The 17,027-nt window shown below is 46.7% G+C and overlaps 1 protein-coding gene across 1 annotated transcript in view; it reads right to left on the reverse strand.

The window, feature by feature from the left end:
• Positions 1–17,027, reverse strand: part of CDH22 (cadherin 22) — a 145,071-nt gene that overhangs the window by 49,749 nt on the left and 78,295 nt on the right. Inside the window, exon 4 of the mRNA XM_036748020.1 lies at positions 5,821–5,940. Coding sequence (XP_036603915.1) covers positions 5,821–5,940 — 120 coding nt within the window. The remainder of the gene's footprint in view (positions 1–5,820; positions 5,941–17,027) is intronic.

Below are 17,027 nucleotides of genomic sequence, written 5' to 3' on the forward strand. Positions count from 1 at the left end.
GGAAAGGAACATAAGAGTTCATCTCATTGAATGCTCTCATTTTACATATGGGGAAACTAAGGCCCAGAGAGAGAATGGGACTTTCCAAGCATTGAACACGAACTAAGTAGAAGAATTGGATTCAAACAGAGCTGGGGACCTTCCAACTCTAACTCTAGGACTCTTTCTAATGATTAAGAGCCGTGGGGAGCAGGCAGCTGTCCTCCTGTTTGCCAGCCTGCTCCAACTTTACCTGAAAATAATTCACCCCCAAACTATGAGAAGTGTGAAAAGCTTTCCTAGATAGCCAAGTCCTGGAAGGGGTCTCTGATCCAATTCCCACTCATGCTCAAATCACTTTAGGTAGATGGGTCCTAGGGTCCCTCACTGGCCATGTGAAGAACCGAATCCCAGGAAAAGACTAAATGTCAGGCAACCCTGATCCCAACTTCAAATTCAATCTAGTTATGGAAATGATAAAGCCAATCCAGGGAACTCTTGTCTTCCTATGGCTGGTGAAAGAGGCTTAGATTTAGAGTGGAAAGAGCCCTTAGAGGTCATCAAGACCAATCTCTTCATTTTACAGATGACGATATTGTGACACAAAGAGATGAAGCCATTTGCCCCGGATCGCACAGCTAGTAAGTGCCCAAGTCAGGATTTGACACCAAGCCCAACACCCTCTCCACTGTCATCCCTTCTATTTTCACTCTGTTTCCATCCTTAGAGTCAGCTTTTTTTTAGGGGAGGTGCAGATGTGGCAGATAACAGCCTGGGACACTGATACCCTATGGCAGACAGGCTCTAATCTCTGGTTAGCCACTAACTCTGTATGTAACCTTGGGTTACTTCCACTTGGTAAGGAAAATTCCCTCCTCTAGGCTTAATGGTCTCTGAGGTGCTTTCCAGTTTCATCAGTCTATGTTCTATGTTCTAAGGCCCGTCCCAGCTCTGACATTCCACGTTTTATGTTTCAAAGTTCCTTTCAACTCTGTCATACTATGTTCTAAGGCCCCTTCCACCTCTAACATTCTGTATTCTATGTTCTAAGGCCCCTTCTAGTTCTGACATCCTGTGTTCTAGGTTCTAAGACCCATTCCAGCTCTTGCATTCTATTTTCTAAGGTCCTTTCCAGCTCTGAAATTCTATATCCTATATTCTAAGGTTCCTTCCAGTTCTGTCATTCTATGGTCCTTTCTAGTTCTGACATTCTACAATTCTAGGAGCCTTTAATAACTGATACTTGACATCTCTGTCTCTCTAACAAGTCTGTGGATTTTCTCAGGACAGAGCTGAGGATTTCTGGCTAGGCTCTTTATACCCCATGGAGGAGGTGGCAAGGTTTGTTTTGAGAGGTGGGCTGGGAAGGTGGTGAATTGAGAGGGATTAGAACTCTCTAATAATTGTGACATGGCTACTCCGTACCCCCCCAGGCCCATTCTAACCCATCCTTCACACTTCCAGGGCCAAGCATCCAGCTGTACCCCCTCCAGCTGCTGCTGCAGGGGCCATGAAGGGGCATAGCATGAGATGCCTCATTAGTCACACAAATGCCATTCCTGTTCCAGATGATGGGGGCCACGTTGGGAGATTTGGCCTTTAAAATATACAAGTTAATTTCTCCTCTTACAAGGAGGGCTTTTTCCCCCTCTCTTTTTTCCTCCTCCTCCTCCTCCTCCTTCTTCTCTCTCTCTCTCTCTCTCTCTCTCTCTCTCTCTCTCTCTCTCTCTCTCCTCTCTCACACCTTCCTCTCAGGGCCCCGTTCCGGCTATGCTCCCTGCTAACTGCACAGTGAGAACAGACTGTACCACTGAGCATCTGCTAAATATAGCCCAGAGAATGTTATCAGTTTAATATTCCCAGCTTATGGAATGAAACACTCTTCTGAGCCAGGTCTGGCGCCAACACTATTACTGTAGGGAGATGAGAGCCCAGAGGAGGGGACAGAAGGGGGAAGAGGAACAATGAGGGGAGAGTGTATTGGGAGCAGGGTAACCAAGAAGGGACTGGATAAACTTGGTCCCTCCCTTGGACAGGACCTCTCTCTACAGAAGGGCCCCAAGGGTTCCCCGGATCCTGAGAAAATGAAAGGGTGACTCTGCTCCTTCCTCTATGGCCATGCATAATTTCCCTCCAGGACTGTTTCCTCATCTAAAGCAAGAGGGTTGGATAGGGTTATCCCTAAGGTCCCTTCCAAATTTAAATCCTGTAATTTATCTTCTTTTCCACAGGAAAACGGGCTCTCGGGGCCTATCATGGCCTGGAAAATAGAGGAGGGAGGCAGTTTAGTGTGATAGTGCTGGGGCTCAGTTTCCCAATGTGTATGATGAGGGATAACGACTTACCTCACAGCAATGTCTTTTGTAAATTATAAAGCACTAGAGAAAGGTAGTTAGCATCAGCACAGCCCAGGACATTGATGGGAACAAAGAAACTTCTGAACCTACAACCACAGCTTTGAATTCCTCATCACCCAGTCTCCTTCACTCTTAGCAATTGGGCTTCCATCTCCATTATAGCAGCAGATGGTTTCATAGATAGAGCACTGGACTGGAAATTAGGAACACCGAATTCAAATCCTGCCCTTAAGGCACGGATTCAGTTTTTGCTCCAGGGTAGATCAGTTAACTTCTCTGTGCCTCAGTTTCCTCACCTGTAAAAGCAGGCAGCCGGACTCAATGGCCTCTAGGATCCCCTCCAGCTCTAAATCTCCAATGCTATGATTCTATGACCTGGGTTCAAAACCTACCTCTGATATGAGCTGTGTGACCACCTCTCAGCCTCAGTTTACTCGTTTTTTAAACGAGGATAACAATGTCTGTAGTACCGCCCTGAGAGTTTTTATGAGGCTCAAATGAGAATATAGCTAAATCTCTTTGCAAACTTTAAGGTGCCATACAAATGCTAATAATTATTAATTAATCTAGGACCATAGATTTAGAGAGATGAAAGGGACCTTAAAGATCATTTGGCCCAGAGGTTCTCCAAGTGTAGCCCCAGATCCTCCATCAAAGGCGGGCGGCGAGGGGGTGCCTGGATTAGCCATCCCTTCGTTCCCTACCCAGGTGCATCCCTCTAGACTTCATCTTGCCCCTCCTTTTCAGCTTTCTGTTACGTGTTGTCTTGCCCCATTAGACTCTAAGTTCCTTGAGGGCAGAAACTGTCTTTTGTCTTCTTTCTACCCTAGCACTTAGCAGTGCCTGGCACACTGTAGGTGCTTAATAAATGTTTATTGACTGATTGACTCACTGATTGGACCTCTAGGGTTCCCTTTTCAAGGGATCCTTGAGGTCAAAACTATTAATTATCATAATAATACTAACATGGCCCAATATGATAAATATTGATAAATCAAAAACATCAATAAACATTTATTAAGTACCTACAACACACCAGAAACTGTGCTAAACATGGGATACATATAACCCACATAAACAAACATCTCTTTGGGGAGTTCTCAATATTTTTTAAGATGAAAGAGAGTCTCAAAAAAAGAGAATATCTGATTTAGTCCAATTTCCTCATTTTACGGATGAAAAAAACTGGAGCCCAGAGAGGAAGTGACTTGCCCAAGGTGACACAACTGGTTAGAAGCAGGATTTCCACCCACTTACTCAAACGTTCTTTCCAATAAATCCACGGCCAGTGATGTCCTACTTTCATATTCAATGGCTATTGCTCAGTTCTCATTCTCTTCCTCCTCTCTACCACACCTTGTTGGTCACTTGATTGACACCTTGAAAATGCCTCCCTTTGCTTCTGTTTCCTTATAATACTCTTCCCCCACTACCTCTCTGACTGTTCCTTCTCTGTCTCTTGATATTTCCTCTTCCTTTTACCTCTTAACTTTGGATTTTCCCCAACGCTCTGTCCTGGACCCGTTTATCTTCTTTCTCTACACTTTCTCCCTCAGAAATCTTAGCTGTTCCCATGGCTCAAACTATCACCTCTCCGTGGATGGTTCCCAAATCTAAACTCTCAGCCCTAACCTCTCCTTAAGATTCCAGGCCAACATCCCTAAATGCTTAGTGGACACTTTCATCTGGATGTTTTGCCAACATCTCAAATTCAACATGTCTAGAACCAAACTCATCATTATTTAAAACTATCCCACATCCCAATTTCTTTATTTCTGTTGATTTGGAATTATCTCCCCCCTCCTCATCCCATCCCTGGAGTCCCCAGTATCTAGTGAGTCACTGGATCCTTCACTTCTTTCTCTACTATATCTTTGGCATCTGACCCCTCCTTTCTATCTCTATTACTACCAGCCCAGGCCCAGGTCACTTCTCCCTTGGATTATTGTTAGCAGTCTTCTAACTAACTGCTCTCTCAGCTCCTCGTTTCTCCTTCATATGCAATCAGAGGCATCTTCCCACTTCCCAGGACACTACTCTGACCACATTGCACCCCCTGTTCAAGAACTTTCAATGCATCCAGATGGTATAAGATACAAATTTGGCTTGTGGGAGATGAGAAGCTAATCTTTTAGGGGCAAAGAGCAGTAGAAACTTGAGGTGTCCAGCACAGCGGGGTGGGAAGGTTACGTTTAAAACTTGAACTAGCTGACCGAAAGGCTTCCCATCCTCTTCTTTGTCATTCCCTCCTTTCTTTCAACTGACAGCTGGGGATGTGGGCTTCTGGCTGGGCCTGTCAGCTCTGATGGTATACTTTCAGAGGCCATCCTCCTATCCTCTCTAATCTTTCTGTTCCTATGTCTCCCTATCACTCTGCCTGCCATGTTTGTGTCCTGCTTCCCTCTCCTGGTCACCCTTCCCTCCATTCTGACTCCCATCCCCCAACATCCTGGGGCCCCCATTCCTCTATACTCTACCTTCCTGCCTCCTCCCCCATCTGCCTCTCCTCTATCCTGTCCCTCTGGTCACTCCTCCTTCCATTCCTTATTCCTTTCTCTCTCTTTACCATTCTGTCCCATCTACCACCCCCTATCCTCCACTTTCTTCCTTCCACCTTCTTCTCTTCCAGCTCCTCCAGCTTGTTCCTCTACACCCACTCTGCTGTTCTTACCACATCTCTCTGTCCCTGACCTCAATTCCCGACATCCTCCTTTGCCCATCTCATTCCCCTCAGCCTTGCCTCCATACATCCCTATTTTCCTGTCCCTCCACCCTACTCTTCTGAATCTACCAACTGTCCTCTGTTTCCAACTCTCTCTGTTCCTCTCCCTCATCCTCATGTCCTCTACTCTTGTTCTGTTCTGTTGCCTCCCAACCTGATCTCTCTCATTCCCTTGTCTTCTCTCTTCCCATCTCTCCTGTCCACTGTTTCTCTAGGCCCCCGGCTCCCCAGTGAATAGAGTACTATCTAGAAGTCAGGAAGACCTGAGTTCAAGTCTGCCCTCAGATACTTACTAGCTTGTAACCCTGGGCAAATCACTTAACCTCTGTCTACCTCAGTTTTCTCCTCTGTAAAATGGGGATAATGATAGCACTTACCTCCCAGGGTTATTGTGAGGATCAAGTGAGATAATAATTATAAAGCACTTAGCACAGAGCCTGGCACCTTGTAAGCGCTACATACATGTTAGCTATTATCTTTATTGTTACCATCATCATCATCATCATCATCATCATCATCATTGTTATCATTTCATCCTTCTCTCTTCTTCTGTCCTCTAATACCTTTGTCCTGGCACCTCCAAAGAGTTATCCTCCATTCATGGCTGTCCTCCCATCATCCTATATTTGGCCTTGGTGAAGGATTTGGTTCCTCATCCTCTTCTCCCCTCATAATACCCCTTAGCCCACCACGATCCCTTTCTAGGATACAGGCACCATGTCTGCCATCCCTTCTGCCAAGCACTCACCCAGAGCTCCTCACCTGTCTTGTTGTCCACAGTGAAGTGATGCTCGCCATCCAGAACACTGTACACCAGTCGTGCGCTGCTTCCATACGTGGGGTCATCTGCATCTGACGCCATCACCTGCATTACTGAAGTGCCTGGGCCCATGGAGGGGGAAAGTAGGGGGGACCAAGGAGAGACACGGTTGTGAGATCATCTGCCTGGAGCCTGAGAGGGAAAAGAGACTCACTGGGAGGTGTTACTGAGCCCCCAGCCCCATCTCCTTATGGAGTCCTCATCCCCTCACCAAGTCCCTGGCTCTCGCTCCCCAAGTTCCCAGTTCCCCTCACTGAACCCTGCCTCCTTCATGCCTCCTGCCACCCTCCCTCCATCTTCTTCACTCATGGTTCCTTAAGCTACTCTTCAGTGAATCAGGGCCAGATCAGAAATTCAGGGCCAGATCTTAGCTGTCCCTAGAATCAGCGCTACCTCCTATTCTCTTAACCTTTCCCAGCCTGGCCACTTAGATCAGAGCCATGGCCATACTAGCTATACCTTGCTGCCTCTCTCCTTTGGTGGGGGTGGGGAAGGGGAGGTAGGGAGGTGATCCCGATGTTTCAGCTAGTGGGAATATAGATGGTAGGATGATGTGGTTAGAAGAACTTGGGTTCTAGGCCTGTCAAGTGCCACTGAGGAAAAAAACCAGAGTTGGAAGGCATTTCTCAGGTTATGTGGCCCAATATCTTCTGCTTACAGAAATGGAAATTCAGGTCCAGAGGGAGCAAATCACAGAACTGAGAGAGAAAGGAGCTCACAGGGCATCTAGTTTAATCCATATCCAAATAAGAATCCTATCTCCAAAAACGCTTCCAAGTAGTCATTCGGCCCTCAACTGACCTGTAGTGACAGGGAGCTCATTAGCCCCTCCAGGGCAATCTATTCTACTTTTCAAGAGCTCTAACCTTTTAGTGAGCTGAAAGGCACTCTACCAAGGTCTTCCACTAAAATTAGAGCTAAAGGACAGGTTAGAATCCAGGTTTGCTGAGTCCCAAGCCAGGGATCTTTTCCTGACCTCACTGTAAAAGATAGCCCTGATGTGGTCCTTAAGCAAACATAAGATTTAGACATGGAAAGAGTACTTTTTATATGAGGAAACTGAGACCCAGAGAGGTTGTCACTTGTCCAAGATCACATAGGCAGGGTAGTAAAACCAGGATCTAGAACCCAAGCTCTTTAATACAGCACTCTTGCCAGTGTGTCATGCTGTGGACCTCAGTGACGTACCTGCAGGATGGGCTCAGCCAGAGGGCAGCAGAACCTGCCTCATAAGCTTTGTGCTGGCAGGGAACAAGAGTCACTGCCTCTGGACACTGCTCTAGAGCTCAGCCTCCTAGGAATGCTGGGAGGGCTACAGAGAGACAGCTCCACTGCCATCCTCCAGCTCGAGTTCTGGCTTCTCCCACCCACCTCACAAGAGAGAGGAAAGAGGAAAACACAGAATAGAGGAGCATGGGAGAGGACTGGGGAAGATCCGGTCCAGGGCAGTGGTGCCAGCCTTCCCCCTCCCCCCAGGGACCCAGACAGGGCCCCCTCTCCTCATGCGCTGCACGTAGCCGGTCGGGGAGAGTATAAATTGGATAAAAGTCCATCAAACGGCTGCAATTAAGTTATTGATTTTCGACGCTGCCTCATTAAACCGAGCGCTTCACTCTGCCTGTCCCTGCCATGGTTCTAATTTGACATCATGTTCAATTTGAGGAGAGCAGAACTTGGGACGTGAGGCTCAGCTGGGGGCAGCTGGGGAGAGGCGCAGAGAGAGACTAAGGGACAGACAGACGGATGGACTTCTGAGGCTTCACCTGCCTTGTAAAAGAACCATAGTATCCTAGAAGGAGAGTCAGACCTTAGAACAGAAACTAAAGGGAACCTCCGATTTTCCTAGGGGCCTTTAGGTGGACCTCTCATTTGTCCCGTCACATTCTACCTTATCTGTGTGCATGTTGTATCTACCACTAGTCAACTGCAATATCCTTAGGAGGAAAGGACTGTGCTGTTTTTTGTATTTTTATCTGCAGCAGTGAACACAGGGTCCTCTACACAGGAGGCCCTTAATGAATGACTGCTGAACTAATTCTAAATTGAATGTCAGAGATGGAAAGAAACTTAGTATATGGAATATCAAAGCTAAAAGGGACCTTAGAACATAGAATGTCAGACCAGGAAGAGTCCTTAGAACACAGAATGTCAGACCAGGAAGAGACCTTAGGACATAGAATGTCAGACCAGGAAGAGACCTTAGAACCCAGAATGCCAGACCATGAAGAGACCTTAGAACGTAGAATGTCAGGCCAGGAAGAGACCTTAGAACGTAGAATGCCAGACCAGGAATAGACCTTAGAACGTAGAATGCCAGACCAGGAAGAGACCTTAGAACGTAGAATGCCAGACCAGGAAGAGACCTTAGAATGTAGAATGTCAGACCATGAAGAGACCTTAGAATGTAGAATGCCAGACCAGGAAGAGACCTTAGAATGTAGAATGTCAGACCAGAAAGAGACCTTAGAATGTAGAATGCCAAACCAGAAAGAGACCTTAGAACATAGACTGACCAAGCTGTTAGGAACCTTAGAGATCAGACTAGACTAGAGATCTAGTCTGGTTGGCATGTGGATCCCTTCTTAGAGAAATCTTTTTTAATGCATAAAATAAAATATATAGAGTTACAAAGAAAACCAATTGTATAAATATATAATTTTCTTCATAGACCCCTGATACCTATCCATAGACCCCAAGATTAAGAACCTCTCAAAACTCTCATTTTACAGATGAGGAGAGACATCCAGAATGGGTAAGTGATTTGTCCAAGCTCACACAAAAAGTTCAGGGAAAGCTTCCAGACCTTAGGTTCCATATTTGTAAAATCAAGGATTTATTTAGACCATCCTGAAGGTGTCTCCTGGCTCTAACCCATGTCCCTGCTGGACCCCATCTGCTCTGCCCCTATGCCCAGGGTTATAGCTGGGAATGAGGAATCAGAATATTTGGGACTTCTGAGTTCTCCATCCACAGGGCTTGGCCCATCTCATCCCAGCTGTTGCCCTCCTGTCTCATGGGCAGTATGGTCTTTAAGCTGTCCTGCCAGGCCAGTCCAGAGGTGAGCCCAGCTCACTGCCTGGACTAATGAGGGAGTGTCTGGAAATGCTACTGCAGCATTTCTCGGCGAGCTCTCCTCTCTCACTCTCTCTCTCTCTCTCTCTCCCCCCCCCTCCCCCTGCCTACCACCTCCCCTTCTCTGGCCCTTGGCGGGCTCTCTTCTGGAGAGATATATATTTCTTTCTTAGTCTTTAGCATTTTTTCTTTCCCTCCCCACCCACTCCTCTCCTCCAGGCCAGCCCATTCCACCCCACCCCTGCAATGCGCCTCCCTCTCTTCAATTAAAATTGGAACCACTGAAGAGGAGGAGGAGGAGGACAGGGATGAGGCATGGGATCTTAGCATCCCCAGAAAGGAAGGATGGGGAGCAAGGAACCAGGAGCCAAGGGTAGGTACCTTAGCCAGAGAGATTCTGAGCCTCACACACCAGGATCCCAGTCTGAGCTCTACTACTTACTACTTCTATGACCTTGGTCAAGTCACATCCACTCTCTGAATCCCAGGGTACCCCTGGCTAGGGTGCAGCAGTGCTACCCTCCTGTAGAGGGGAACCACCAAACTCAATACACATTCTGCTTAGTCTTTCCAGAATCTGTCGCCCAGATATTGCTAAGGGGTAGAAATGCCGCAGGACTCAGGAAAATTACCTTAGAGGCAGTTAGGTGGCACGGTGAATAAAGCACTGCACTTGGAATCAAGAAAACCTGATTCCAAATCCAGCCTCTGACACTTACAGTGACCCTGACCAAGTCACTTAACTGCTGTCTGCCTCAGTTTCCTTATATGTAAAATGGAGATAATGATAATACTAATAATAACCTACCTCCCAAGGTTATTGTGAGGATCAGATGAAATATCTGTAAAGTGTTTTGTTAACTTTAAAGCGAAATACTGGCTATTATTATTAATAGAGATGGACAAGGATCTGCAGTATACAGCAAGAAGACTGCAGTGGAAGAAGCATTCCATTTGGAGTCAAAGGATCTGAGTTTGATTCTCGACTTGATTCCCTTATTACTTTGGACAAGTCACCTCACTTCTCTGGGAATGTTTCCTCATGTGAATGATGAGAACTATCTGGACTAGACAATCTCAAAAGTTGTGTCAGCACTAAATTCTGTGATCCGAGTATATATTTCTGTGGTGTTCTACAGTTTCTAAGGTATCTTCCACAGTCACGATATACTTTGATCCTCATAACAGCCCTAGAAAGTAGGCAGAGTAGATGCTATGTGAGGAAAACCACAGAAGCCAACATTCTAGCCCAAATGGGCTACTTGGTGCTTCCTCACAGCATTCCATCTGCTTCCCCGGGCCTGGAATGTTCTCTGTTCTCACCTCTGCTTCTTGACATGCCTGGCTCCCTTCCACAGCTCACCACAATGTCACTTCTACACTGGAACTCTCTTGATCCCCTGTGCCCCTCAGTTGTTAGGGCTCCCCTTCCCCCAACATTATTATGTATTCATTTAACATAGATTGTGTGTTTAGTTATTTTTGTTCCTCTTGTCTCCTCCTAATAGCATTTCAGATCCTTGATAGTAGGATCCATTTCTGTTTTTGTTTTGGTCTTTGGGTTACTGGAATGTAGCATAGGCACATATCACATGCTTAACACATGCTTTTTGAATGGAATTGAATCGAACAAGATCTGTCCAAGAATGGAATAGACCATAGAGAGTAAGTCCTTTGTTAGTGAAGGTCTTTGAGCAAAGGCTGCACGACCACTTTGGAGAGAGAGAAAGGCCACTCCTGCTCATATACCAATTAAGTAATCCTGAGTTTGGCTATCATTCCCATTTTCCGGGTGTGAAAATTGAGGCTCAGAGCAGTAAAGTGACTTGGTTCGGGTCACACAGATAGAAGGTGCCCGAGCTAGGACTGAAACACTAGTCTCCTGTTATCAAAGCAGAGCACACAGGATTTCCCCAGTGGAAGCCACTTTAAAATACTACGTAAGTGTGGGCTATTATTGCTAATGAACTTTGGGCCCTTTGCTGCTTCTCCCATGTCCCAGCCTGAGCCTGGACACAGTGTGAAGGCATCTGTTATGTAGCGCCCCAAGGACCCCATCATACTGAGTCCTCTAAGATTGTGGGCGTTAGGGGCCAGAGAGAGGCCGCTTGTTTGACATCCTATCTCTGCGCAGGTAAGCGGACATCCTGTGCTACATTCTTAACAAGTGATCATCCCATCTCTGTTTAAAGGTCTCCAGTGGCAGGGAGCGCATTCCCTCTCAAGGCAGCCTTTTCTACTCCTGAACAGCTCCCAGCTTTAGGGAGGTTTTCTTCTACCCGCCACTCCTGGTTCTGTCCTCCAGAGCCAAGCAGAATAAGTCTCATCCCTCTGGACCATGCCAGCCCTTCAGATACACAAAGACAATTGTTAAATCATAAGATCATAGTTTGAGGGCTGGAAGAAGACTCAGAGATCACTTAGTTTGACACCTCCTCAGTTTTATAGATGAAGAAACTGAGCCCCAAGTAGGTTGTGACTTGAAAATCACACAGGCAGTGCCAGAGGCAGGATCTGAACTCAGAGCCCACACTCTTTTCACTATACTCTGCAGCTTCCCCACTTTGTCATCTCCAGGCTTAACATCCTCATTTCCTTTAACTATGGAACCTTGCTGGGATATTCACACACCTTTGTCTGTCAAGGTAGCACCCAGAGCCAAAAGCAGTGTTTCAGACACAACAGGACGAGGACAGAAGAGGGCTGGATCATCACCTACATTGTTCTGTACGCTAGACTTCTATCTACACAAATTAAGCTCTTTTTGCCTTCCAGATCGCTAAGTTGCCCCTTAGCAGCCATGTAGCAGTACTGGGGCAGCTGGGAGGGGGGTGAGAGAGGAGGTGGTTCTGCCCATCCCCACTGGCAAATCCATAGTATGCTCTCCAGTTACACCTTGGGAGACTTCTGTCACTTTGCCTTGGTTTCTTTACTGCTCTTACTGTTAATGCTGGTATCGAAGGATCACCAGTATTCACCTTTTCCCCAGGCAGCCTGCCCCAGCAGTCCCCCTCACGTGGGATTCTCCCCATTCCAAACCCCCTGCACATGGCAGGAACAGCCTCGCTGCACACACTTGCCACATCAACACCCCTCCCTTGGAATCATGGAAGATCAACACTGGAAATGATCTGAGAATGTGAAGCATGATGGGTAGAAATTCCCTTAGAGACCATATCAGCCAGCTTCTTCATTTTAGAGAGGACACCAAGGCCTCAGTAAAGCCAGCACAAGGTCATACAACTAGGTTCTAGTCTCAGCACTCAGGATAGAACCAAGATATCTCTCTCTCTCTCTCTCTCTCTCTCTCTCTCTCTCTCTCTCTCTCTCTCTCTCTCTGTCATTATGGGCTGTCAACCCAATGGAGCTGCCAACATATCTGAAATGATGGATGGAAAAGTCACCTGTCACTCTGCAGAAGTGTAGTTTAAGGTCCCTAGGGGGCTGGAAGACTGCTATGTGATTTTCAGCAAATGACTCTAGGCCTCAGTTTATCTTTCTATAAATAAGAGAGACGGGAGAGAAGACAGTCCTTATTTTCTCTGCCTTTACCAAGCCTTCTAATATTTTGACAGGCTAGTTCAAAGCCCTCCTCCTCCAGGAAGCCTTTTCTAGTCATCCTTATTTCTACCAATTTCTTCCCTTCCTGACCACCGACAGTATGGCAGCTAGGTGGTACAGTGCATAGAGCAGCGGGCCTGGAGTCAAGGAGATCTGAGTTCAAATCCAGCCCAAGACACTTGCTAGCTATGTGACCCTGTGCAAGTCACTTAACTTGCCTAGTAGTACCTACCTTCCAGGATTTGTGTGAGCATCAGATGAGATGATAATTGTGAAACACTTAGCACAGTGCCTAGCACAAAGTGACCTCTACATAAATGTTAGCTATTGTGATGATGATTATCATGAAGCTGAATGTAAAATCATATTCAAGTGTCAACTATCCCAAGCAGAGAGGGCACTGGACATGAGAGAGACTTTGGTAGGTGGAGATGGGGGGAGAGAGAAAGGTTGCCTAGGTGAATGGAGCATCCTGAGCAAAGACAGGAAGGTGGGAAACACTGGATACATACAGGGATGGAGCTAACAGACCAGTCTAATGGAGTGTAGACAAAATAACAAGTCCGAGAGTGCCCTAGAGATTACAAAGCATTTTCCTCTCAATGGCCCTGAGAGACAGGGAGAACACAGAACCCCAGGCATGGGATTGGAGGAAGACCAGAGCTGGTGCTAAGATACCTGGGGTCAAATCCCGGCTCTGCTACTTACTGGCCATAGCCAAGTCATTTAATATCACCGAGCCTGTGTCCTCATCTGTAAAATGACCATTTGTCTCTGTATCCATAGTGCCTGGTATACATTAGGCAGTTAACAAACGCCTGCTAACGGACATATGAAAACCTACCGGAATTATTGTTATGAGCTTAGAGTGCTCTAGGATTGTATAATTAAGAGAATTAACACTCCTGATCTTGCTAAGGATCACTGTACAATGCCAATTTACAAAATTCTTACTACATTATTAGCATGATGGGGCAAGAGGTAGCTATTACATTGGATACCATAAGCCTGCCCCAGGGAAACCAGCCTAGAGAGATGAAGTGGCTCCCTAACATCACACAACTAGGAAGTATTGAATCCAGGTCCAGCATTCTGTTCACGGTGAGTTAAGCCTGGAAAGGTATACATTGGGGATAGAATCTGGAGGGCCTTGAATGCCAGGCCTTTCTGGCCTTTCAGGGAGTGGGGAGTCATTGATGGTTTTCTCCTCTTGTCCCTCTCTCTGGCTCCTACATTGTTCTGTACGCTAGACTTCTATCTACACAAATTAAGCTCTTTTTGCCTTCCAGATCGCTAAGTTGCCCCTTAGCAGCCATGTAGCAGTATTGGGGCAGCTGGGAGGGGGGTGAGAGAGGAGGTGGTTCTGCCCATCCCCACTGGCAAATCCATAGTATGCTCTCCAGTTACAACTTGGGAGACTTCTGTTACTTTGCCTTGGTTTCTTTACTGCCCCTGGGGACCTCGTTATCTCATGAGTGTAGCATTCAGGTACTGAAGTCTTTTCTGATATCACTTGATTTGGTAGGATTTAGAAAAGAAAAAGTACCACCAGGTAAGTATTCCTTACATAGCAGGAGCCCTCAAAGGAACATCCCTGATGGGCACTGGGGGCAAGAACACAGGATCGACAACAGGAAGAGTCCAATGCTCACATTTATAGGTGAGGAAATGCCTTGCTTAAGGCCCCCTGGGCAGGAAATAGCAGAGCCAGAATTTAAATGTTGGTCTTCTGACTCCAAATTCAGGTTCCTTTTTTCCTCTATTTTTAAATTTCTATTTTTCCTTTATTTTCCTAAGTATGTGGGCTCTTTCCTCCAGGGATGCAAACCTTTTGAGCCATATCCAGACCAAGCCATCTCCAATGCAGACTTTATTCCCATCTCCTTCCCACTAGAAATCTGGATCCTGCCCCTAAAACCACCCTAGGCCCTGACATGGTACTGAGCTTTTACCTTATCTTGCATGAATGTAGGCCTTCCATTCACTTCTTGGATATCATCAGACCAGTCCACATCACGTCCCTACTCCTGATTTCCAGCCCCTTTAGAGCTATCTTCCCCTTTAAAACATAAGCTCCTTGAGAACAGGGACTATCTTGCTTATTTGTATTTGCCTCTCTAGCGCTTAGCACAGTGCTTGGTATTGCTCTATTTATCATCTATCTATCTATCATCTATCTGTCTGTCTGTCTCTTTGTCTATCTACTAGATTATCTAGACCAGCCCCCTATCCATGCTGCCACTTCCAGGTCAGCTGGGCCCTAACCTAGTACTGGTGATGGAGAGAGGGGTGTCAGGGAATTCAGGGTTCTTGGGCAGCCAGAAGGTTCATGTTCTGTGTTTGACTCAAGAAAATGACATTTGTTTCCTGACTTGGAAGATTTTAACCTCTTATCAAAATTTCTGCAGCCAGCAGGGACCACGAACCCAGCAAGGCTCAGCAGTCCCGCTGTGGTCGCAGGTACCACATGACCAAGAGGAAGAAGGAGAGGAGGTAGAATGAACAAAAGAAGAGAGTGGGAGAATCAGATGGGGAGAAGGAATAGGAAGAAAAAGGCATAGTTTGGCAGGAGAAAGTGGAAGGATAAGATGGGGATAGGGGAAAAGAAAAGGCTGAGAGAGGAAAAAAGAAGAAAAAAGTAAGGGAAAAGAAGTGGAAAGAAAGGACATGGAAGAATAGAAGAACTGGAAGAAGGAGCGATACAAATTGGGAAGAAAAAGAGTTTGAGGAGGAAGAAGAGGGAAAGGAGGAAGAAATAAAAGTGGGGAAAGAGAGGAGGAAAAAGATGTAATAATAACAAAATAAAATGGAAACATGGTATATGATTCAATAGTTCTTTGAGGTTGTTTACAAAGGTCTTTCTTTATTTTGGCCCCATGGGAAAGTCATGGCAGAAATTATTATCCCCATTTTAAAGATGAAGAAGTTGAGGTACTCCAACTCAGTTCCCTGCCACTAACAGTATTCAGCTCAGGCTGTGAATCCTGCCTTGCTTGAAATGCCTCTGGGAGGTAAAAAGAAAAAACTAGATCACTGTTGTGGACAAAGCTATGATAAACTTTTAGAGTGTTCCATCTACCATCTGTCATAGTGTTATAGCCACCATGCCCAGGTCTGTCCAGGCAGCCTTCTCCTCCATTGGTTAGCCCTGGCTGGGGCACAGGGAGATGGGAGGAGGCACAGACATGACAGTGAGTGCTCCAAAAAGCCACAGAATAGACACTATATATCAGAGATGGAAGGCACACAGAGTATGTCACTTAGAGAGTGACCTTAGAACACAAGTTGTCCAGGTGGGAGAGACCTTATACCGTAGACTGTCCAAGGTGAGGGGGAGTCCTAGAACACAGAATGCTAAAAAAGGAAGGGGCCTTGGAACACATTCTCAGACACATGGGCTGTCAGAACTGGAAGGGGCCCTAGAAATGATCCAGTATAAGCCACACATTTGACAGGACTCTGGGCTGTGGGACTTCCCAGACTTGTACTTTGCTCTTCCGACTTTTAAAGAGAAACTCCATCCCCGCCCTGTCTTTCTCCATCACCTGCAGCTGCTATAACTGCTCTGAACACTTTCTATTAAAAATTAAAAACCACTTGTCGAGGCCCCAGGAACGTTCTGATTACACAGGAAACAAGCCTCCTTCTCAAGCTCTTCTCCGCTCCCTCGGTGATCATCACTCCTGCAGCCAGCTCACTATGCTGGCCTCAACCCCCGGGCTTCCGGCTGCACAGCCTAATCTAGACAGATGAGCCTTGGGAGACACAGGAGACTTTGGACAGCAGCTGAGGGGGAGATGCAAAGCAGGATAGAGAAGGGAAAGGGAGGAGATGCAGGCAGGATATGGAGATGGGGTGGGGTGGTGAGGAAGACCCAGGGGAGATGAGGGAGAGGAGGGGAAGGGGCATGGAAAGAGAAGCAGGGATGGAGAAGGAATAGAAAGGAAGAGAGAAGTGAGATAGTAGGGGCAGCAATGGAAGGGGTAGTGGTGGAGGGAAGCACAGGGCCAGGTGCTCCCCCTCCATTCTTCTTTTCCCTCCTGCAGGAGATGGCCTTGGGTGATGACCCTCCAGCAGCAGCAGCAACAAGAGTGTTGAGCAGAACACATCACTGAGCTCCTGGAAGCAAGAAGCATCCATGAGCCACCAACAGTTACCAATTAGTGTGTCCAGAAGCTGCGGGCACCCATCCAGCCCAAATCAGGGCTGATTTTAGCTTCAGCCAGTGTGCACAGTTTGGAGGTGGCTAGGATTTCTCAGCTGCTCAAACATCTGTGGTTGCTGAGACCTCCTGACTATTCCCACCCCTTCTGTTGGGTCTGGCCCTCCCTCCCCACCACCATAGGGCAAAGGGGGTAAGAGAAGGCCAGTCTGAGACTTGGTCAACGCAGTTATGGCCCCTGAGGATGGTGAGGCCTGAGGGATGGGTCCAAAGTGCCTCCTTAGAAAGAGAAGGCATATCCAGGCTCCTAAATTCTATTCACGGTATCATGAAGCATTAGTGGTAAAAAGGGAC

This window comes from Trichosurus vulpecula, chromosome 3 (assembly GCF_011100635.1).
Source record: "Trichosurus vulpecula isolate mTriVul1 chromosome 3, mTriVul1.pri, whole genome shotgun sequence".
Classification (NCBI taxonomy): Eukaryota; Metazoa; Chordata; class Mammalia; order Diprotodontia; family Phalangeridae; genus Trichosurus; species Trichosurus vulpecula.